Source organism: Caretta caretta, chromosome 1 (assembly GCF_965140235.1).
Source record: "Caretta caretta isolate rCarCar2 chromosome 1, rCarCar1.hap1, whole genome shotgun sequence".
Classification (NCBI taxonomy): domain Eukaryota; kingdom Metazoa; phylum Chordata; order Testudines; family Cheloniidae; genus Caretta; species Caretta caretta.
In genome coordinates, this window is record NC_134206.1 from 217,177,105 (window position 1) to 217,201,937 (window position 24,833).

General features: G+C 47.5%; 1 protein-coding gene across 1 annotated transcript in view; it reads right to left on the bottom strand.

Moving 5' to 3' along the window:
- LOC125623264 (antigen WC1.1-like) overlaps positions 1-23,520 on the bottom strand; it is a 71,670-nt gene extending 48,150 nt beyond the window's left edge. Inside the window, exons 1-3 of the mRNA XM_048822312.2 lie at positions 23,389-23,520; positions 20,327-20,641; positions 4,785-5,099 (exon numbers count right to left, since the gene is read on the bottom strand). Of these exons, the coding sequence (XP_048678269.2) occupies positions 4,785-5,099; positions 20,327-20,641; positions 23,389-23,449 (691 nt within the window). The 5' untranslated portion in view covers positions 23,450-23,520. The remainder of the gene's footprint in view (positions 1-4,784; positions 5,100-20,326; positions 20,642-23,388) is intronic.
- Between the last annotated feature and the right edge of the window lie 1,313 nt (positions 23,521-24,833).

Below are 24,833 nucleotides of genomic sequence, written 5' to 3' on the forward strand. Positions count from 1 at the left end.
GGCATGTTTAGTCTTCAGAAAAGAAGACTTGGGGGGACATGATATCAGTTTTCAAATATACTAAGTGCTGTTACACAGAGAACCAGGGTGATTTTTTCTTCCTGTCCACTGAAGGTAGGACAAAAAGTAATGGTCTCAACCTGCAGCAAGGGAGATTTATGTTAGATATTAGGAGAAACATCCTAACTGGAAGGGTATTTTCGGTTCGTTCTAGAGGAGGAGGTTGTAGAATCCACATCACTGGAGGTTTTTAAGAACAGGATGGATAAACTTCTGGCTAGATTGAACTGGTCCTGGCCCAGTGCAGGGGGCTGGACTTGATAACCTCTCCAGGTCTCTTCCAGCCCCACATTTCTATGATTCTTTGAAGATACTTCACTGCTCTCTGCTTCAGTTTCCCATCTGTGAAATGTGGATTATGATGTAAGTACTTTGAGAGCTACTCATGAAAAGCTCTATAGAAAAACTAGGTCTTTAGATTATTAGTCACAGCTGCAAACCTAGGTGAGAACTACAACTGTTGAGAAAAACCATTGACTCCTACCAACAAACATTTCTCTTTCAGTTTAAAAACCTAGGAAATTAAATGGCAACAATCTTTGTTAATGCAGAGTTAATGCACACACACTCCCACTCTGCCTGTTCACTGTCATAGTCAGGCACTATCTGCACTTTCCCTATGCTCAAACACTGAGCCTGCCCCCCCGAGAGCATACCACACTTGCAAAATATAACAACCACCCTTTTACCACCCATTGACACATCAACACAAGATATCACCTAAACATATACTTTCCCCCACCCATCATTAAATCCACACCCAGCTCTCATGTCCCAACTCACTACTGACAAGTACCCATGGCAAGATGAACCCAGTGCCCTGCTCCTGACACAGCCTACACAAATGATGCCAACTGCAACCTCAAGGGCCATGTGCACATCTTTCCTTTGATAACACACAAGCGAGCACTCAAGCCCAGATCTCCTCGTATCACATTCACAGCTCTCTGATGCTCCTCAAACTAATTCCCAGGTCTCCTCATATTACAACCACAGCTCTCCCAAGCTACTCCAGCGTATTCCTCCACCATTCAGTACAGCCACACCTAATGCAGTGGCTGCAGCTGGAGAGCAGATAAGCCCCATGGTTATTGCCAGCTCCAGGAGGATCCCTTGGTGAAGAGCTGCTTGGGGCTTCCATTGGTGGCACTGAAACAGGAACTCTAAGAATTGTGAACTGCCTCAGTCAACTCAACAGTGCTCAAGCTGGGGCTTTCTGAGGACAATTCAAAAAGCAAACACTGGTGATTGTCTCCCTGCCCCAAGTTGTAGAGCTGTTCTGAGATTGTGGGTAAAATTGGGGATTCAGAGCAGACGTTGAGTAGAATTAAATGGTAAAAAACCATCATTAATGCAGAGTTAAGGTTGCCCAATGATACCCTGGGCACCTCCAGAATGTTGATCTCAGCAGGGGAGGGTCCCCCGAGTACAGGACACAATCTCACAAGGTGCTGAGTGGATCCTGTGAGAGGCTGAGCACCCTCAGCTGCCACTCCTGGATCAGACCCAAAGTGAGTCAAACACACCAATAAAGGATAAAGGAGGGAGAGGTGAAAGCTTTATTATCACTAGAAGCTCACACCAAGAAATTTGAAGGAATGAGCACCATAGGGCTGAGGTCTCCCTCTCTCCCCACCACCAGCCATATACTACCTGGCTGGTTTTTGAGTAGCCTGACTAGTTTTTCTTTAGGCTTGCCAGTAGCTGGTCCAAAGGTGTTATTGGCTGCGGGCAGGGGAGGGGTTGGTGTTGCCAGGATTTCTAAGCTGTGCACAAATGCGCCTGGGCATGCAGCGATCTCGGAACTCCAGCTATGCGTGTCACAGCTGGAAACACACAATGGCCTCCCGGCTGGCACACTCATCCTGAGCTGCATGGGTGCAGTGGGCCAAGGCAGGCACCAGTCAATGGGAGAGCAGTGCCACACTCCCAACCACAAATCCCACCAAACTTGTCTTCACTTTCTGAGCACTGAGCTCCTCCCTCCCCATGTTTGCCCCCAACCCTGGGACTCGGTCCTGCCCACAGACCAGCCTCGCCTCTTCTGGGACCTGGCCCTGTCCACAGACCAGCCACACCTCCCCTGGGATGTGGGCCTGCCCACAGACAGGCCAGTTTTTCTGTGCCTTAGAGGTGGCAACCCCACCCTATACAGAAAGGCAGCCCATCTCCAATCCTGGCTTCTCCTGTCCAGGACTTCAAATTTCAGGAAAAAGACCTCTCTGTTTTCCATTTCCCCCAGCCCATCCTAACACCCAACCTGGCAGTATGACCATGGCCAGTGAGCCAGCCAGATCTCCTCATGGACACATGGACAGGCTATCCAGCTGGCTGCTGTGGACTGGGTTTTCGGCCAGTGGTGTGTTCCACAGGCAGGCTAGTGGGCAGTGCAGATCCTGTCCAGGCTCTGCTGTTAGAGGTGATGTTGGGAAAGGCACCTCGCTAGCTCGCCCCACCCTTCTTTTAGCTCGTCCATTTAGGTTTGTGTCCTGACAAGACCCTGGCCCTGACAAGAAGGTGACCTTTGTTACCCATATAAGAAGATCCCAGGTCTGTCACTCTGTCTGTTAGTCACTCTGAAGCCTAGGATGTGTGCTGAGTCAGCATGAAATGTTGGGACAAGCTACAAGCCTGCGGGGAGCAGGGAACAGGGAGGGGAGGGGCAGGAGGCAGATTTAGGGGTTTTGAACAGAATGGCATGGAGAAGGATTTGGGGCAGGAAAAAGGCTGGGGGGCAGAGGGACGTGGGGGGCAGAGGGCAGCTGGAGGTGGAGGTGGAAGGGAGGTTGAGAGGGATGTAAGGGGATGCGAAGTTCAGGGAGGCTGAGGGGGCTGCAGAAGACAGCAATGGGGGTGAGAGATGAAGGGGATTAGGTGGCAGATCCCCAGCCTCGAGTTGGTGGTGGAGGTGGGGTGTCCCCTCCAAGCAGCCAGGGGAAGGCAGTCTTGCCGTGTTTCCAGATCTCACAAGCTGATTGGGAGTCATGGGATTTTGCTGCCTACAAAAAATCAGAGGAGCTGCTGTGATGATACAAGAAGCTCCTCTAATACTCCAGTTTTCAGGGCTGGACCAAGCTCTGTGCGAGAGCTTCAGGGCTGAGGACACAGACCTGCCCTGCCACTGAGCCCTGCCTTCATGTATATCCCTAGAGCAGAGAGAGGGTCCCGGGGCAGCAAGAGGCAAGGGAGGGTGAAGTTGGTAAACTGTTCCGGCTGGGAACCAGGCAGAAGACAAACCCGCTTGGCCCAGGAGGCAGGGAGTGGGGAGTCAGGGAAGTGATGTAGCTGGGTTCTAGGTGGTGTCCCAGGGTAGCAGGAGGCAGGGAAGTCTTGCGATGGGTGAAGAGGGAATGAAGGGCAGTTCCCCCATCTCAGGGGTGAGAGGAGGGCAAGTGCAGTCTCCAGCTGAGCAGCCAGGGAGAGGGGTGTTTTGTGTGTGCATTACAGGGTTGACTTTCCAACCTGCAATTATCACACACTCACACTGGCAGGGGAATAGAGGGCAGTTAAAAAGCCCAAAGATAGACTAGGATGACAACTTATTTTAGCAATAAATACAGTATTGGTACAGTGATAGACTCAGCTTGGTGAAAGGCACCTTGGTAATAAGTAAGTCTCATTTTCAGATCAGAGAGAGCTGTCAGGTGTTCAAGTTGTCAAGCACTTGTCTTTCAATTGATGTCTGCCTCAGAATGAAAATGGCTGCATGCTTTCAACAAAAATGAAATGGGTGGTTCACAATTCTGTGTAAACATTAACTGTCCTAAGTAATTTAAAAAAACAACTGGGAGGGAGGTGGATATATCTGAGACAGATTATATGAGAAAAAGCAGTGACGTGCGTACATTGCAATTTGACAATGTACATGTTTTGCTTTCATATTCTTTCTATGTTTTTTGCTTAATATTTTCTTCCAGCAGTCACTGTTGCTTCACAGGACTTTACAAATTACACCCGTGCAATAGCACAGGCTTCCAGCTAGTCTCTAATAAGCAGATCTGCATGAATGGGTGGCACAAAGCCAACCCCTGTTGCAGGGCAATAACATAAAAGTGGCCACAACTGCTCCAATTCCATCAAGAAAGTTTTAAAATAATAAAACCTGGCCCCTATATAGTACTATGTATTCAAGTGCCTGAAAGCACTTTGCAAACACAAGTGAAGTTAAGCCTCACAGCCACTCTGTGAGGTAGGAAATTAACTGTTGTTTCACAAATGGGGAAACTGAGGCACAAGGCATTATTGAATACAGAACCAGAACTGGAAATAAAACCCCTGTTTTCCGGTGTCTGGTTCTGTGCTCTGACCACTAGACCTTTCCCCTTCCCCTTACAGATGTATCTGAGTAGGGAGGAGAGTGCTCAGCAGTGGAGAACATGCATCCCTAGTGGAGGATAAGGGAAATCAGAGCTCTTCTGGGACCCTATCCTTGTATCAGGAGAAAGGTAAATAGAACTGTCCCCATTTACTGGAGACACTTGAAATAGAGAGGAATATGAGAGAGATAATGGGGTTTCCCACTATGTCTTCTTGGCTCCCCCTGGGTGGTGGGACAGTGGAACCATCCTTTGTAGCAGACAGGAATCCTTTGGAGAAACTTGGAAACACGCAAAATTTTCTGGGATGTGGGTTCACATGAGGGATATTGGATGTGGGAGAAAAGAGACTGAGTGGCTCAGCTGTAGGGTCTACAGTGTTAGTGGTTCACCAGTTTGAATTCTTACCTGAGCACAATACGCCAACATCATTTGTGTGGGAGCATGTGTGGTTGGGACGGGACATCCTGGGACATTTCTGAAGGAGAGACTCATTCCCCACACACTGAAACTCTTCCTTCCAGATCAGATCATGTCCTTCTCCGAAGTGAGCTGTTCCCAAGGTGGCTACAGCCTGTCCACACCCTAATTCATTGCAGATAACAGAAGCGGTGTTGAAATCCAAGTATGAATCACAGACTGTCTCCCACATTTTTCCATGTTTGACTTCAACACGTCCTGAGCAGGCAGTGTCCCCTCCAATCAGACGGACCTCGATGAGACCTAAAGAGTCAATGCATCCATCAATCAGTGTTGGTTATTTTGACATCCCATAACCTTCCCCAGTCCTTCCTGGGGATGAAATGAAGAGAACCTTCTTCTCTCAACAGCAAAGACATTGTTAAATAAGCAGGAGCCCTTTACCAGTCAGCTCTGTGTTCTTGGGGAACCAGGGCATAGTACCCAGCCTGTCTGACTCATGAAAGACCTTCCCCTGCAGCCTCTGCTTGAACCAAAACCGATCAGAAGAAAGACTTACAAAAAGCAATGAAAAGGCAAGTGGGAGACACACCTAAACCCCTGGGACAAGGGTGACAGGATTAAGGAAACTCCCCTAGCCTCATTTGCATGGCAGATGGGACAGGGAGGCATCTCTATTAGCATACAGAATGGAGACCAGAGATTCCAAAGCAAGAGCCACATGGAACTCTGGGACCTGAAAAGCAAGGAAGCACTGCATGATGGGGGATCTCTGCTCCAGATGTTAATGAACCCGCGCCTGCACACACCCAGCTCAGTAGTTATCAGACCAATTCTAATAATAAATCTGTTCCTGGTATCCAAAATACTGAAGCTACCTAATTGCATTGTGAGCTCCCTCCAAAGAACACCACCCACAGCCAGGAAAGAGCAGTCCCTACTGCCTAGCCTGAACACAACAACTTTGGTATATTCCCTTGAGCCATCAGTTTACCCAGAAACACAAGTGACACAACTAGTACATTGATAGAATTACAGAACCTGCCCCCCCCCAAAGAGTAGCCCTAATAAATGAATGTACCCCAAAGTAATGGGCAAATCTGGTAACAACACTGTGCTCCAGTGATGAGAGAGAGTTTGAATAAAAGGGCAATGTGTGACACTGCTGGGGGGTGGGAGTAGGCAACAAAGTAATTCTCAGTAGTGAACAGATAGACACAAAGCAGAATGTGCAGGTGGGACTGATGAGTGTTTACATGGTCTAAGTACATCCTCAGCTGGAATATTTTATTTCTGTCCCTTCATTACAGGAAGGCTATTGAAAAACTGGCAAAAGTTCAAAGAAAGGAAACTATTCAATGATGAAGCCTGGAGGCTTGAAAGAGGCTCAATCTGTGAGACTGGGGAGTAAAGGAGAATTAAGGGGCAAGGAATAGCAAGTGTCTCCACAGAGCTGAGAACAAGGAGAGGAGGAGCTTCGTAATTCATATTATCTGAAAATACTAAAATAATGGCTGAGAGTTCAGAAGGGAAAAGCAAAGGGCAGAGAGGAGGAATAAGTCCCCAGCAGTGGAAGGAGTAGAGCGGGATAGACACAAAGGGGAAGTGACCGAGTCACTGTGATTGAAGATAGTCTAGAACAGACTAGATACAATACTAGTGGGAAGGAAGCAGGGGAATGTTCTGCAAGACGCCAGAGAACAGAGCTGCTCCAACTGCTTGGAATCAGGATCTCGTGTGTCGGCCTCACGCCAACAAAGCCTGACACATGGAAGGCCGGTTCCAGAGTGAAGCCCTTCTCAATTACCCTTATGGCTTGTCTATAGGGGATGTTACCTCATATTAACTGTAATTAGCTCTCCTTAAATACCTTGTGTCCACATGAACCCTGTTCTCATAGCAATTTATTTGGCATTTTAGGTTGCCGTAACTAATCCTCATTGGAGAAGGAATAGCTCCACTTCACATTCTGTTTGCTCATTGTAAGATTCCTGTGAAATAATTCCTAATGCTAATGCTGCTGACAGTCCTCCAGCTAGTGTCCCACACTGCATCGCTTCATACCTGCATCAACCTGCTTTGCGCCTGTTTGCACTCCACAGCTCTGGGGTCATCTTGACCAGATGTACTCTCTCTGGTTAAATGCTGGCAGGCAGCCAGGAGCGCCTCTTTTCAGTACCAGGTGAGTTCACATTCCCATAGCAACCATGGCCCCCCTGCTTCCACATAGACCTCTGTAGAGGCCCAGGACTTGATTGGCCTGTCTGGAGACAAGCATGTCCACTTCCCTGTGGATAAGAGTCACCAGAATGCAGACGTCTACAGGGCACTGTCAGAGAAAATGAAAGTGAGGTGGCTCTGAATCTGGTACCGAGTCAGCGAACGAGCTCCAGCAGGTTAGTAACTGAACGTGCATCTCTGCAAGCTGTCCTGAGTACAGCTGAATGAATAACTGAAATTTCTCCCCGTCCCTCCCAAAATTTGTTCCTTTTTTAATGTCTTTTCAAAATCATATTTCAAATCTTTCATTAGATCAGAAAGAATGTTTTTATGTTTCGTTTCTGCAAGAAAAAACAAAAACATTCAGTTTTGGCTCTCAATGAATCAGTTCTTTTTTCAGATTTTTTGGTTTGGCCACTGAACTGAGAAAATCAAACTATTCACTCAGCTGTAGTCTGTAAAACCTGCAGAAGGGCACAAGCAGTCACTAACCTGCTCCTGCCACTCCTCCACCCACCCTAGAAAAGAAAAGAGTCATCCATCCACCCCCCAATTGCTCCAAACCATACACAGTTTAAAAATCTCGCCTACACAAAGCCTGCCCCCTCCTCCCCACACACGCATGTGCACCACTCAAATAAAGTACAGAAGGTCTGTAGAGTGGGAAATAAATGGGGGAATATCTTACGATCACAAGGGAAAACATGGAGTTGAAAGAGAAGATGGGAATGTCATTCCGACATTATGGGAACAGGAACTTTTTATCATTGTTGGCATGGAGACTATGAGAAATGGGACCATAAAGGACTGCTTTTTCTTATTTCCCTGTGCACGTGTAACTGTGTGAAGAGGAGAGTTGTAGTGTGCAGAGAGGCTGTCAGATCTCAGGAAAAAATAAGAAAAAGCTATACATGATTTGTTCCATGGAGCATACAGTTAATCCCAATAGACGGCTCTGAAAACAGCTGGAAAGGCTTCCTGGAGCATGAACAAAAGGTCAGAATGGAGCACACAGCCCTTGGGAGGTACACGATGCAGACAATGCAAAGGCAAACAACTGTGATAAAGCACCTTTTGCTGCAAAAGCCAAGCACTGTGTCCCAACGCTCCAATGTCCTGAAAACTATGGAGAATGCACCATATTGAGAGCACAATTCCAAACAACCTTAGGACAGATCCTTCCCACTGCATTCAGTCCCACAGGAGATGGAGAAGGAGAACGCTTTCTGATGCATCACCGTCAGGGGTGAATACTCCTTGGTGGGGCTCTCCCTCAATACCCAAGTTTTTCCGTTTGCACAACATTCTTTGGACTGGTCTACTCCTAAAACTTAGGTCACCCTAGCTCCATGGGTCATGGCTGTGAAAAATTCACACCTCTAAAAGACACAGTTCCTTTTTTTGATAAACTAAAAAAATTCATTTCCATAGAATGATCGAAGTGTAGGACTTGAATGGACCTTGATAGGTCATCTAATCCAGTCCCCTGCACCAAGGCAGGACTAAACCTATGTCTTCATTGCCATTTTTGTCAGTGAAACTTCTGTCGGACAGAGGTGTAAAAAAAACTACCCCCGACTGACAAAAGTTTCACTGACAAAAGCGCCGGTATGGACAGAGCTGTGCCGGCAGGAGACGCTCTCCCACTGACATAGCTACTGGTGCTTGTTAGGGCTCATTTAATTATGCTGGCAGGAGAGACCTCTCCCATCGGCATAGAGTGGCTACATGGGATGCCTTACAGCTGTGCCACTGTAAGGTCTGCAGTGAAAACATAGCCTAAGTATTATCTAGACCACCCCTGACAGATGTTTGTCTGACCCTTTCTTAAAAATGTCCAATGACAGAGATTCCACAACCTCCCTAAGTAATTTGTTCCACTGCTTCACAAGTCTTACGGTTAGGAAGTTTTCCCCAATGTCTAATCTAAATCTCTCTTGCTTCAATTTAATCCTTTTGCTTCTAGCCCCATCCTCAGTTGTTAAGGAGAAAAAATTAGTGCCCTCCTATTTATAGCAGCCTTTTACGTACTTGAAGAATGTTAGGATGTCCCCCCATCGACCTTCTCTTCTCCAGACTAAACCAGCCCATTTTTTCCATCTTTCCTCGTAGTTGATGTTTTCCAGGCCTTTAATCATTTTTGTTGCTCTCCTCTGTTAGCTACCATTTTGTCTGAAAAACTCAGAGCTCAGCCCATAAATGGCATAATACCTCCCATCCCATGCTATTAATTCAGAATGTAATCAAACCAAAACTCCTTTACTTGCTCACAATGTTCATTAACCACAAATTCCTGTGGCATCCTAGCAGAAGCACAAGACATCCTCACTCTCTTCCCTTAACCACTTGGACCTTTTTGCAAGGGGCCCTCTCTGGCTGCCCATAATTTTGAGAAGTTTTATCCAGTTCCTGCCCCCATCCATCCTCCAGGATTTCAACCTGGGTCTCACAGATGTTGTGCAACATCCAATAGGCACTTGTCACACCAGGCACATTAGTAGTAGTATCAAAGCATCTGGGAGCCCTACTCATGGTCTAGGGCTCCGTTGTACTAGGCGCTGTACAAACACAGAAGAGAAAGACAGTCTCCGCCCCAAAGAACTTAAAATCTAAGTAGAAGGCAAGAAACAACAGAGGGATACAAACAGACGGACAGGGGAGTACATGGTCAGCATGACAGATTGTGCTCTCAGCACACCAACAGCCTAACCATTGTCTAGTTTTCACCTGGGTCAATTTTCAACTGTTGTCTTGTGTTTGTCTAGTGATGGATGGCAAAGATGGTTTCTGTTCTTGCATATATCTTCCAAAGTTCAATGAACTTGTTTCCAGAGGCAGGATGACCTTAAGCTGTTTTTTCTTTCCTGTGGACTTCCCATTCCCCTGCTGATTTCTATGCAAATAGAGCTTCCCTTGTTTTGGGGGACCCTTTGCTTAATTTCACTGAGGACAGGTAGGTAGTTGCCTTCCGTCCTGCCTGTGAGAAACCCTTTGTTTGGACACACACTTTAAACCCCAATATCACTGAGAATCCATAATTCTTAATATAGTTGTAATACAGAGATTTCATGATGATATTATGTGTGTCATAGGCTTTCATTGAACATCTCACTCAGTGATATTGTATATAATATTGTATACGATCAGTTGATTCAATTGCTTATTGCTTGAGGTTCAGCTCCCCTGTCTTTATAGCCCAGTAAACCTTTGCAATGTACTCTTTGAGAAGTAAAACTCAGACCAAGCTTCTCTCGCCTGCTGCATTTGACGCCATGATGTCTCCTCCCCAACTTGGAGCTTCATAGTTTTGCCTAATATGTAAATGGACCTTTTTCATCTCTACCTGATGACCGGGCTGGTCAGAGAAGCAAACACATTCCTTTGGCAGACCTGTTTACCAACTCCCCATGACATGCCTGGTTTAAACACACTTTAGTCATTATTCCAGCCTGTACTCATAACTCCTTGTATACACTTCATACATACGATATGTAAGAATATCAATATCAGTGACATATTAGTTTTCCAATATTATACATGCCACCTATCAGACACAGATTATGACATCAGTGAATTGGGGACACTGAACTGGCCCGGACATCTCAAACTCTTTACCTGATACCAGTGAGCCCCTTGCCCCCTGGCATTGAGACGCTGTGAGTGTCACACCCACCAACTCTGTCCACCTCCACACCCATACTAACCACTGCTTCCAGTCCTCTCATGTCACCAGTCCTAGCTACAGCCAGGCCAGTAATTGTTGTTTTGGTTCAGACAGCAAACCGAAAAATCAGAAATAATATTTGATTCAGCCCTGAAACTGTTTGGAACTTGTCACAAATCAGAAGAGTCCATTGTAGGTCATACAGAAACTGTGTGTGCTCCCTCTTATAAACTTTAGACAGTGATTAGGGCACTTGTCTGGGAGACACTGGTTTGAATCCCTACTCAGGAGCAGGAGCTTGAATACAGGTACTCTATCCCTGATCCACAGGTGAGTGTGCTACTCACCAGGCCGTGAACTATTCCAGGCTGGAATGCTCTCAATGTCTCCTGTTGAAGCTGTTCCACTTTAAATGTTCCACCTCTGAAATTTAGGAAATGATTAGTGAAGGTACAGGTCACCAGTGGGTGTGTGCAGGGGGAGGCAGTTTGGAGGGGGTTGGACTGGATTGGCCTGGGGCATGGCTGGGGAAGGAGTCCCAGGTTGGTCAGGGGAATGGGGGCCCCAGCTCAATGTGTGGCTCAGGCTACATAGGTACCAAGGTAGGGTGCAGCCCTCCAGTGATCTGCTGCTGTGATATGTTTATGCAGCAACATAGGGCAGGAGACAGCAAGGAATAACTTCTTACACGTTAATGGCTTCTAGAGTGCCAACTAATGGCTTACTGGGATAGGAAGGGGAGGGGGAGCTGGAAACGTTGAAGAGGGCTAAATTTTACAGAGACTGGTGGGGCAGGGGGTGGAGAAGGAGAGAAAAATGGCAGTCTCCTCTCACACACTTAAAGTTACTGTAACAACCATGTGAAAAAAGACTTTAATGATTTTGGGACAGACAGATGGAATTTTTCTTACTGACCTTCTTAGCAAATACCCGTTGCAAACATTTCAAAGCACAACCAGTATTCCCATTCCATTGTGACAAAAGGTACAAAGGCAGGTAGGAGCACTAAGGAATCACCAAGCAACCATGTGGCCTAGTATAGAGACCCCTGGACTGCGACTATTCCTAGCTCTGCCTCTGGACTTCTAAGTGTCCTTGAGCAAATCACTTCACCACTCTGTGCCTCAGTTTCCCATCTGTATAATGGGGATAGTGAGGTAAAGCTGTTTGTGATCTAGTGATGAAAAGCGCTATATAAAATTTAGGTCTTTTTGTCATTACCTAGCTACAGTTTGTGTCAACTGCAAACCTAGGTGAGAACTACAACTGTATAAATGATCACCAACTCTGACAACAAACACTTCTCTTTCTTTTAAAAAAAAAACCTAAGAAATCTTCATTAGTGCAGGGGTAAGGTTGCCTGGAGGTATCTTGTGCTCTTCCAGAATGCTGAGTTCAGTAAACTCAAACCCCTGAAAACATAATGTTAAGGTGCACACCCATGCAACATTAACTCTCCCCTCTTTGAGCTGTGATCCAATATAGTCATAGGACAAACATGCACACTTTGCCTTTGAAAACATCACTCAGGGAATAGGGCACATGACAAGAGTATCAACTGAAGCAAATGCATATTCTTTGTTAAGATACAACTTGTTTTCAGGTGAAGTGTACTGAACAGCCTATACTCACAACCCTACATCTGTCCAACACTCAAATACTCAGTGTACCCCCAGAAAGAACCACAAACCTGTTAAATTTGACAACCCTTTTTCACCCTTGTCACCCAATCATGCTTCTCCCCCAGCTCCAAAGAATGCACTGCCACACCCAGTCTTTTGGGAGAATGTTTATTTTCTTAACAGAAGTTAGAACATAAGAATGGCCATACTGGGTCAGACCAAAGGTCCATCAAGCCCAGTATCTTGTCCTCTGACAGTGGCCAATGGCAGGTGCCCCAAACAGACAGGTTATCATCAAGTGATCCATCCCCTGTCACCCAATCCCAGCTTTTGGCAAACAGAAGCTAGGGACACCATACCTGCCCATCCTGGCTAATAGCCATTGATGGACCTATCTTCCATGAATCTATCTAGCTCCCTTTTGAACCCCGTTATAGTATTGGCCTTCGCAACACACTCTGGAAAGGAGTTCCAGAGGTTGAGAGTGCATTGCGTGAAAAAATACTTTCTTGTGTTTGTTTTAAACCTGCTACCAATTAATTTCATTCGGTGGCCCCTTGTTCTTGTATTATGAGAAGGGGTAAATAACACTTCTTTATTTACCTTCTCTATACCACTCATGATTTTATAGACCTCTATCATATCCCCCCTTAGTCGCCTCTTTTCCAAGCTGAAAAGTCCCAGTCTTATTAATCTCTCCCCGTACGGAAGCCGTTCTATACCCCTAATCATTTTTGTTGCCCTTTTCTGAACCTTTTCCAATTCCAATATATCTTTTTTGAGATGGGAAGACCACATCTGCACGCAGTATTCAAGGTGTGGGCATATCATAGATTTATATAGAGGCAATATGATATTTTCTGTCTTATTATCTATCCCTTTCTTGATGATTCCTAACGTTCTGTTCATTTTTTTGACTGCCGCTGCACATTGAGTGGGTGTTTTCAGAGAACTATCCACAATGACTCCAAGATCTCTTTCTTGCATAGTAACAGCTAATTTAGACCCCATCACGGCATGTGTAAAGTTAGGATTATGTTTTCCAATGTGCATTACTTTGCATTTTTCAACATTAAATTTCATCTGCCATTTTGTTGCGCAGTCACCCAGTTTTGTGAGATCCTTCTATAGCTCTTCACAGTCTGCATGGGACTTAACTATCTTGAGTAGTTTTGTATCATTTGCAAATTTTGCCACCTCACTGTTTACCCCTTTTTCCAGATCGTTTATGAATATGTTAAATAGGACTGGGCCCAGTACAGATCCCTGAGGGACACCATTTACCCCTCTCCATTCTGAAAACTGACCATTTATTCCTACCCTTTGTTTCATATCTTTTAACCAGTTACCAATCCATGAGAGAACCTTCCCTCTTATCCCATGACTGCTTATTTTGCTTAAGAACCTTTGGTGAGGGACCTTGGCAAAGGCTTTCTGAAAATCTAAATACACTATATCCACTGGATCTTCTTTGTCCGCATGCTTGTTGACCCCCTCAAAGAATTCTAGTAGATTGGTGAGGCATGATTTCCCTTTACAAAAACCATGTTGACTATTTCCCAACAAATTATGTTCATCTATGTGTCTGACAATTTTGTCCTTTACGAAAGTTTCAACCAATTTCCCTGGTACTGAAGTGAGGCTTACTGGCCTGTAGTTGCCAGGGTCATCTCTGGAGCCCGTTTTTAAAAATTGGCATCTTATCCAGTCATTTAGTACAGAAGCTGATTTAAATGATAGGTTACAGATGGACAGTTAGTAGTCCTGCAATTTTCACATTTGAGTTCCTTCAGAACTCTTGGGTGCATACCATCAGGTCCTGGAGACTTATTACTGTTTAGTTTATCAATTTGTTCCAAAACCTCCTCTAATGACACCTCAATTTGGGACAGTTCCTCAGATCTGTCACCCAAAAAGAATGGCTCAGGTTTGGGAATCTCCCTCACATCTTCAACAGTGAAGACCGATGCAAAGAATTAATTTCGTTTCTCCGCAAAGGCCTTATCGTCTTTGAGTGCTTGCTCTTTGAGCATCTCGATCGTCCAGTTAGCAAACCAACAGGAAATTTTTTCTTTTTCCTTCCTTGGTCTCTGGGCCACCCCATCCAGGGGTCTCTGGCACTGCTGCTCCTGGCAGCTTCCAAGTTTCAGTCACCTCTGCTCCCTTCTCGGACCCTAGCTGCTTCCACAAGCCCCTGGCCCCTTGTTGGCGGGATACACCACAGGAGCTAACTCCCCTCTGGTGTGTCTTCCCCTCCCCAGGCTGCAGCCTGTCTCAGTCTATCTTCCCTAACTGCCCATGAGCAGCCCTTTACAGGCCCAGGTGTAGCTCAGCCCTCTTCAATTGGCTGGATTGGACTCACCTACTCTGGACCAGGGTAGCTGGCTTAGCCTATCCACAGGGACCAGCTACCCTGTGAAAATCCTCTTACAACCCATTCACCCTTATGTAGGACCCCCTGTCTACTCAATTACCTCCTTTGGCACCAATCTCCTTACAGGTTTTGATGGATAGGCCTGGGCTCTTTTGAATCTCACCTCCAGCTCAGCAGGGTTCAACTTCCATATTCTTCCCATATGAATTTATTTGGCAGTGCCTCCACTCTCTTCGCTCCTTCCTAGTAGGGTTGTATGGAAGCTGGAAGGAAAATTCTGACCAGAGGGTAACCCCCACTTACTTGCCAGACAGTTGGAGACTCCCAAGAAATAACACAAACACATACAACATATTCAACACAGTAATTACATTTCACAGGAAGTAAATCTAGCACAACATGGTAAAACACTGCTCTCAGGGCCACTGGTGCCCATGCTGATAGTACCCATTAGTTTCCCATGAATCTAAACTCCACAGTCACTGCACAGGGGCTGATGATCGCTGCTCTCAGGCATCCTCTTCATGCAGGAGTCAGACTGCTTCTGCTCCTGGGATTTCCCCTCATCACAAAGGGGTGCAGGGCTCAAGGTGCACATTGCAATAACATTACTAAAAATCCTAACTTTAGTCTCCTTCCCTAGTGCTCAGACACACTCATAGCAGGCAGGCAGCTTTGACTCGCAGTCAGAGCAAAGTTTGCCATGTGGTGGTGGATTTTACCTTGGTAGCTGAAGCACTAATTCAGCCTGGCTGGGTGGGGAATATTCCCAATAAAACTCTTCAACCGGGGAGTCACCTTGAAAAGGGAAAGGCCCAGGCTGAGAGATGTTGCTGCCCAGGGGCCAGTTCTAAGGGGGACCCTGCATGCAGGCCTGGGACTCACCACACAGCCAGTCCTGACCTTTCCATAGCTGGCTCCAGACTGCTCGAAATTGGCTTCTTGTCTCTCCAGTGCTGGGCATCTCATATCCTATTGGTCAGACTTGCTCATGTTCCCAGGCTCTCTCTTGTCAGTCACTTGACTCTGCCCCCTCCTTTCTCTCAGACATGGCCCCTCCTCTGAGCAGCGGGCTGGTGGCCACCCAGACACAACTGCTATCCTCGCCTGACCTGACACGGCACCTATCACGGACATGGCACCCATCTCTCCATTCTCTCTCTTGGTAGCCTCACACACTCTGGGTCTGTCCCCTGACTCCCATGTACAGTGCTTCTCCCTGAGGTACTAGCATACGGAGCCCCAGGAACCTAGGTAAACCCATCATTAAACACACAGACTGCCTTCATCTCCCACCAGGTGCATTAATGAGGATTTTTGTTAGTGAATTTTAACTTAATTCCACAGTTACTGATATGCAAAGTTGTCTGTCCACAGGCAGTAAGGAGAGTCTGGCCTTCATCACAATGAATGAACAATGGCCTCCTGGTTCTGAGAGCACCAGTGACAATACATAGTGTGAGAAATGTTCAACTCTAGCAGTGACTGCAGGTCTATGTGCACACAGAGGTCTCTGTCCTCCATAGTGCTTTGTGTAGGAAGCTGCATTGGTGTAACAGTGGTGTAAAGTGGGCCTTACACATCACCGCTAGTCAACTGCACCCACGCGCCACCTCTAAGCTGACTGTTGCCTGTGAAAAGTAGATGTAGTTGAAGCAAGACCAGCTGGCTCTGTGAGATGAGAGGCACTCTCCAAAAGGGAGCTGTTAGCAAAATCCATACTGTGCTTATTTCCAGATGAGAGCCTGGATGTAAGTGGATGGTGTAAACTGGAGAAGCCACAAGGCTGCTCAAAAGAGAAGTGCAAAGCTGGTGGACAGGGATCCTATTCAATAGCAATATTTAACAATGCCATGCTGTGTGTTGGCCTCTCTGCTCTCCTCCTGGTGTGTACAGGGTTGCTGCCTGGTGTGTAGATGAAGGGAAATGTGATGCATTTCCCTTGGTGCAATACAGGTAATTGGCCAGATAGGTTTTGTGTGGGTGCAGGGTGTGAAAGCCAGGGAGGGGCCATGCAGACATCAGAGGTGGGAGAGAGGGAAAGTGGCAAAGCCACTGAGCTGATTACTGACTGGTAAAATAGGGCCTTTCAACATCCAGCCAGTGCTTGTCAGGTGTGGGGAGGGTCATTGTGCAGACTAGTACATGTGAGCATCGCCCTAGCACAGACTCAGGGCAACTTTACAGCAGCTGTGTCTGGGGAGCAGAGCTCTCAGTCTACCAAGGGCCAAATGTGGTGCCAGTGTGATTGTCAAGGTTCCTTCCCCACTCTGAACTCTAGGGTACATATGTGGGGACCTGCATGAAAACCTCCTAAGATTACTTTTACCAGATTAGGTTAAAACTTCCCCAAGGTACAAATTAATTTTATCCTTTGCCCTTGGAATATCCACTGCCACCACCAAACTCTAACTGGGTTTACTGGGAAACGTAGTTTGGACACATCTTTCCCCCCAGAATCCTCCCAACCCTTGCACCCCACTTCCTGGGAAAGGTTTGGTAAAAATCCTCACCAATTTGCATAGGTGACCACAGACCCAAACCCTTAGATCTGAGAACAATGAAGAAGCATTCAGTTTTCTTACAAGAAGACTTTTAATAGAAATAAAGAAATTCCCTCTGTAAAATCAGGATGGTAGATACCTTACAGGGTAATTAGATTCAAAACATAGAGAATCCCTCTAGGCAAAACCTTAAGTTACAAAAAAGACACACAGACAGAAATAGTCATTCTATTCAGCACAGTTCTTTTCTCAGCCATTTAAAGAAATCATCATCTAACACATACCTAGCTAAATTACTTACTAAAAGTTCTAGGACTCCATTCCTGCTCTATCCCCAGCAAAAGCAGCATACAGACAGACACAGACCCTTTGTTTCTCTCCCTCCTCCCAGCTTTTGAAAGTATCTTGTCTCCTCATGGGTCATTTTGGTCAGGTGCCAGCGAGGTTACCTTTAGCTTCTTAACCCTTTACAGGTGAGAGGATTTTTCCTCTGACCAGGAGGGATTTTAAAGGGGTTTACCCTTCTCTTTATATTTATGACAGTGATACAGACCCAAAATGAAGGACACACACTGAGCATTCATGCAGGGAACTTAAAATGCCAAGGAATCTTTTCCTTTAGTGTAAATGTCTCTTTCTGTAACCTCAGAGCAATGATTCTTTATTTCTGAGGTAAATTATTGTCAATAATAACTGTGAGGGGACACTCAGTTCATTGGTTGCTTTGGTAGCAAGATGAGTTACAGGAGGTACACTGGAGTAGGATGGATGGAGTTAGGGTTTCTCAGACAAGTAGGTTTCCATTTCATGTATATTCAGGATCTACCTTGTAAATGCTTGTGCCTAATTCCCAGATAGCTGGTCGAGTTCCTTTGTACCCTCTGGATCCTCCCCAAATCCTCCAAGCAGCACAATAGGCCCAGAAGTTCAGGGTTTACAAGCCCAGAGCTGCGGCTGCAGAGACAAGAACAGGCCCAGCAGGGAATGGGGGTTTTGGCTGCCAGGCTCCCACTTTGGGCTCCTCCCATTATGCAAAGGAGCTCCTCTCTGCACTTGTGCATTTCTGGTATAGAAACAGTGGAAATAAGGGTGGTGCAGCTCAGGCAGGTACACCTCAGCTGAGACACTGCAGCTGCAGAGCTCACTGCACATGGGAAACCCAGAATGAAGCCCAGAGAGAGACCCTTCACCTCGGCCCCGGTAGATCCATGCACCTGTGCTGAGCCTGGCACAGAGACTGAGAAGGGAGCCAGTGCATCTCCATGTGCTGAGGGTTACTCCACTTTAGGCCCTGTTGAGGAGGCCCCCACTGTGCCCGGCATATTTCTGAAGGAAGGTTGGGGGGGCTTATGGTGACTGTGGCCCCTGTGTTCTGACACAGGGCCAAGAGGGCACAGGGGAGGGGAAACCTCCCCCATAGTTTCTGGGGATCCTGTCACTGAGGATGTGTGGTGTTTAGATGCTGCTTGTAATTATTAGAACTGGGAGCACTGGCTGTTGGGAGTCTGAAAGGACAGGAAACAGGAAGGAGAGGGGGAGTTGAGGAGGCGGAGTGAGAGCTACGGAGGGTGCAGCAGCAGCTTGGTAAAGAGGTTTCCACTTTAAAAATAAAGTCCTGTTCAAGTTTTTAGTACCTTGCCTGGTTGCTACAACAGGATGGTAAGTGTGTGGCAGGGTGTGAGGGGAGACACACAAAGCACTGACCCTAGTGATCAGACGTGACCTCACCATTAGCAGTGATCAGGAACTAGCAGAGAGATGCAAACTGAGCTAATCAGAACAAAGAGGTGTTGTCACTGTTCAGCCAGCTGCAGCGACCAGTGTCCTACACTGAGGGCAAGTCTACAGTACAAAATGTAGTTGACCTAAGTTATGTGAATGTATAGCTGCCACAGTAATTAAATCATTTTGCGTGTCCACACTACACTCCTTGTGTTGATGGTGTGCATCCTCACCAGGGGCGCTTGCACCCATGGACGGCACATGAGCCGCCCATTCGGGGAGCCGAGCCCCTATCCCTGCCCCTTCTGCCTGAGGCCCCGCCCCTCCTCCGCCCTTTCCACCCCCCATCCCCTGCCAGAACCTTGAGCCCCCGACCGTGGCCACTGCCCCTCCCCACCGCAGTGCCGGGCCACCCTGACCTGCCCACCCGAGCGCCCCCAGGCTCAGAGCACTGGGGGCCCCAACTGCCCCAAGTCCCGGGGTCCCAGGCTGGCACATGCTAGCCCCAGCCCCCTTGGGGAAGAGGAGCAGCCTGCCTGGGCTGAGGCCAGGGGGAAGCAGCAGGAAGCCGGAGGGGGTTTGCAGTGGAGCATGGGTGGGGCCATGCCTGGCTATTTTGGGAGACAGCCTACCCTGGCCTACCATACCCGCTGCCCATGCTTGCATTGATTTAACTGACAGTGTGGAGCATTTTGGGATGACTTCAGAAAGGCAGCAATGGTCAATGTAAGCAATGCAGCATCTACACTGACACTGTGTTGACCGAACTACATCGACCTAAGTGCTACACCTCTCATGGAGGTGGAGTTATTATGTCGGTGTAGTGGGCAAGTTACATTGGCAGGAGCTGCAGAACAAAGAGCTACGCACCATGTGGGAGTTTTCTGCCTGACCCTGCGGGGGGATTCGGGGAAGGAGGGCAGCCATGTGGAGAAGCGCAGCCAGTTTTTGCCCCCGGCACCTACCCCCAGCTGTTTTGGCCCCTCCCCCTTTCCACTGTCAAGCTCAGGGCTCCTCTCCTGCTGCCTCAGGGAACTCTGGGGAAATCTCCACAGCAGTCGTCCCCGCCGCCCGCCCCGGCTCCCATCCCAGCTCCAGCAGCCACAGGCAGGGTCAGATCTGCTGCTGCTGCCCTGGGGAGACACTGGGCTTCTATACATAGGCACCTACCAGCACAGACCTGCTAATGGAGCTGCCCCCTGCCCCTCCCTTACTCCATGACAGCTGCCTGACCTGCCCAGAGGATGAAACAGCCTGCTCATCCCCAGTCTACCCAGGACAGCTCAGGGAGAGACTGGTCAGCTCCACACAGACCTCAGTGCAGGGCACCCTCCAGCTCTGAGTCACCAGGAATGTCACACATGTATTCAGTCCCTTCTCCCTCATGGGCAGTTTCCTACAGGGCAGGTTGGCGGAGTTCTTACCTGAGCAGATCACTCCGGTATCAGCAATATGAGAGCAATTGACTGCACCCCATCCTATATGTCTGCAGTCCCAGAGAGCTGACTCGTCACCATCACAATCAATTCCAATCAGCCAAGTTGGTCCAGATCCTTCTCCAAAATGAGCCCAGCCAGGGGCACTGACAGCAGATCCACATCCCAGCTGCTTACAAACCACCTCAGCATCTTCCATGTCCCAGGGATCATCACACACTGTCCCCCACAGATCGTGGTGTTTAACCTCCACTCTCCCGGCACAGGGGCTGCTTCCATTCACCAGCCTCAGCTCATCAGCACCTTCAAAGAGACACAGAGCAGAGTTGCAGACAGAGCAGAGTCCATCCCCTCTGGCTTGGACAGTATCACACAAGGGCCCTGGGTTTTACTCCCTGATCCCCCAGTCAGGCTTGTCACTGGGGAGGCAGCATGAGGTATCTCCTCCCCTCTGAGTTCTCTGGGCTGGTGAATGCTGAGCACCGTCACTGCTGTGTGATTCACCACCCTCCCTCACCACCCCATCTCCTTCCTTCGACCCTCCTCCCCCATCACTCACTTGAAAACATGTTTCCCCACCCAACCTCTCCCTGGCACCAGCTCCTCCAACCATCTCCAACAACCTCTCCTGCCTGGAAAGGAGTGTGGTGTATTGAAAACTGTTAAAATGACAACCTACTGCCACTTTAAGAGTAAGAGGCTTCCTGGTCCTGTCTGCAGGCTGGGGACCTAGAACTTTGTAAGGAAGTGGCAATCTGGGCCTTCAGCAAACAGACTGCAGAGAGCCCACCTAAACCTAGGTGGGGTAAGTTGTGCCTCTCTGACTTGTGAAGCACTCTGCTTTGTCTCTCTCTGTTTTGGGGTTCTTGTGTGTGAGGGTTCTGCATTCTAAGTAATAGAGTCACATTACGTTGCAACCTTCCAGAAACAGTATTTCACATGTTTATCTAACTTCTCTATGTTTCTGCTGTGAACATAACATGGAGAGACAGACATATCCCACTATCCTGCTCCCCCTCCCCTCAGACTTGCTGCTGCTCGGCCCATTCAGTGCCATGCTTCCACATGCAGCCCCCTGCCACTCACTGCTACTTGCCTTCCTCCACGGTCCGAGTCACTGCTCCTCCCAGAACTGTCCTCCTACACCTGCTTCAAATCTTTCTCATAAGGAATTAGAGAAAATGTTTTTACCCATCTGCATTTACCTGCTGGTTACAAAGTGTAACTGCAGATTTGTGTTATGCATATTTTATCCTCCGTTTTTATAAAGCACATTTCCTCTCCAGTAACAGGGGCTGTAACTCCATCCTGGGGGTGAGGGGACATCAGAAGCTCAGAGCAGAGAGCTCCCCCTAGCTGCAATTACAGCTGTATAGTGATGGGGAGCCGTGTGTGTGTGGTGGGGGGGGCACTGTTCCATATAATCTCATGGTGAAAACAAACCCCTTCCCCAGAGCACAGTGACTATTATGGGAAGTCCAGGAGCTCTGGACCCACCTCCATGTCCCCTCTTGTTGAGGGGATTCATTCTGTGACACTGAGTCCGATTAAGAAACTTGATGTCTCTTCCGACCCTTCCCAGCTCTGTGGGAACCCACATGTTGGGCTTGGGACTAAAGAGTTTACTTTGTTCATTTCAATTTATTTAAAGGTTTTTTCTGTCTGGTGAATTTTATCCCCACGTTATCTCTCCACCCTCAATCACACAGGTAGGTATTGTTCCCTTTTTCACAAAAAGGGAATCTGAGGCAGTGAGAAATGAAGTGAGATGCCCCAAGGTCACACACTCAATCTGTGGCAGAGACAAGAACAGACCCTAATCGCCAGATTCCCAGTGCAGGGTTTTCACCATAGAACCATCTGTAAGTTACACAGGGGGCAGAGACTGTGGACTCATGTATTCCATGGTGTCCTCGCCACAGCAGTGACTGGGGGTTTATTATTATGATTTCCTCTAAGTGCCGCTCCCAGAAGGGCATATCCACTGCAGCATGTTTGCTCTCTGCTTTCAGCAGCCACCATCATGTTACACCTGCCTCTTGCTCTTTGTGGCCCAAACCAGCAAAGGCTAATTATTATTATTTCCTCTTAGTGTCACTCCACCCTGCAGGGAGAATAGGGCCCCCTGGTTTAACATGATGCATACCATGGCAATTTGCTTACCCAGGAATCCCAGTGGAATTCTCTGCGTTTTCACTCTCGTAAAGTTCAGTTTTATCATGAGATCAAACTCCAGCGTCTTCTGTGGGAATTTCTTGGGAAGTTCAGGTAAAACCCCCCACTTCAGAAAATGTCCTTGCTCTGGAATCCTCAGCACCTACCTTCCGAGGCACAGAGACATTGCAGAGCTATCTGTGATCTCTACATACCATCTGTGGTACCGCAGTTTGTCTCTAGCTAAATATTTGAGGTTTCTAAAATCTGACTTTCATCTTCAGCTTCACCTGTTCATACTGCAGCTACAGAACAGCAGCATCTCAGACTGCAGCAACTCACAGAAACAAGCTGCTACTGAACAGTTCAATGTCCTGACAAGTGCATCATTCAAACCCTGCTGAAGTTGCCCAGCATGTTGGATGCACACAGGACAGCGGTGTTATTTTAAATGGTATGGAGTGTATATCTGGAATTATTCACAGGTTCCATACACAGGTAAAGAGCTGGATGGGAGATGAGGCTGGAGGTCACAATACAGAAGCTCACTTTCCTTTTCTTGTGGTTCATTTGTTTAGCAGGAATTTCTAAGCACTGAAGCCATTAGTTCACTAAAACCAACTCTGGGCTCAGAGTGCTACAAGACTGGGGTATTTTATAAAGTACACACAGTCTGGGACTGGGTAAAATCTATGATTATTGCAAATATATAAACCTCCTCCCTCAGAATAACCAACAGGGAGATAATTACACATACACATTTACTTAAACCCAATTGCCTGATTTCCCTTTGTTTCATTGATTTCTGGAATAAAACCCCATTTCCAGTGGATTCAAAACTCTCTTTCTAGTTCTTGTCTGCCCAGCTCATCCAGTGAAATAAAGCAGGCACTTACCCATGGTGTCCTGAAGAAAGAGGAGAAACCAAAGCAGCTGAGTGGAGAGATGCCCCTTCATTGCCAGACGGACCTGCTGTCCCCTCCTGACACTGCACTGGCTGCACCTAAGCACCTGCCAGGGCTCCTCTGTGTCTGACAAGTGACAACAAAGCAGTGGAAGGGAAATATATAGATTCAGAGGCTGGCATCAGCTGCGAGAAGGAACCAATAGAAACAATATTCACCTTTTTAGACATTATCAGAGGGTTTATCTAAATCTTTGTGCAGCTAAAACATCCAATACAATTCTAAAACTCCAGCTCTTACCATATATGAGTGACGAGTCCGCTTCTGATGTCATCTTTGCTTCAGTCTCGGATCATCATGTAACCGCCCTCCTTGGCGTAGGGCAGAACAGTGTGAAAAATGATTCTGTCTTTTTAGGCGAATAAAAGTGAGCCTTGAATGCTGTTCCTCTGATAAATTAATTAAGAAAACAAATGTAGGGAAAAAAGAAACTCCTAAAATTGAACCCCTCAGAGCTGTGCGTGTCCAATTGTAGCCAGGCCACTAAAACCACAGAGTTGGGATGTTACCACTGGGGTCAGTTGTATCCAAAGGAGAGGGGAACAACCCCTGCTACCTTTGTGGAACCCAGACTGCTCGGGGCTTCCTGAATGGCAGTGGTACATTAGTGGTAGGAGTGTGTCATGGAGCTTCCTTTTTCAGATGTAACCATCAGTGGCAGCAGAGTCTCAGAGGGCTTCCTGTTCACCGTGTCAGAGCTTGTTCTTAACACTGACTTTCTAGGTTCTGAGTGACCATCTCGCATACCGTAGTGTAGGTAGCAACCCACTCCAGGACTCTCTGCCCAGGCCAGTGCTAGGCCTGCCCTGTGTGGTAACTCCAGGCAGCACAGGCTGCATTAGTCAGTCTGGGAGCAAGAGAGAATTGCAGAGTCCTGGCCATTTCCGTCCATCTGAATAGAGAATCTCCTTTATACACAGTGTTGCTGAATCCCATCTCTTCTGTACAGTGAAGAGCAGCACATTGGTCATAAGACACAAGCTTCCCAGGAGACAGCAGCAAGTTAACCAGGAAAACAACATAGCTGAAGTCCAGTGGAAAGTGGGTGGGAGAGGTCAATCAAAGGTAAAATCCAGCCTGAAGGAGCCGTGTGTAGGTGTGTGTTAGAACAGGCCTAACAGAGGCACTTAGAATGGAATCTGAAATCAGCCCATCGCAGCAATTGTGGTACCAAACAGAAAGGCAGCCTTGTAGGAAACAGCTCTAACGCAGGCATCTCTGGCACTTTGCCACCCCTACCTCAGGAAGGCCAAACTGCCACAGCGTGAGCTTCTTGGTCATGAACAACAGGGTGTTTCCCCAGCCAGAAGCCATCTTGGTGAGCGGCAAGAACTCTGACTCAGCACAGGAAGTTCTCTCTCACCCATCCAGAGAGC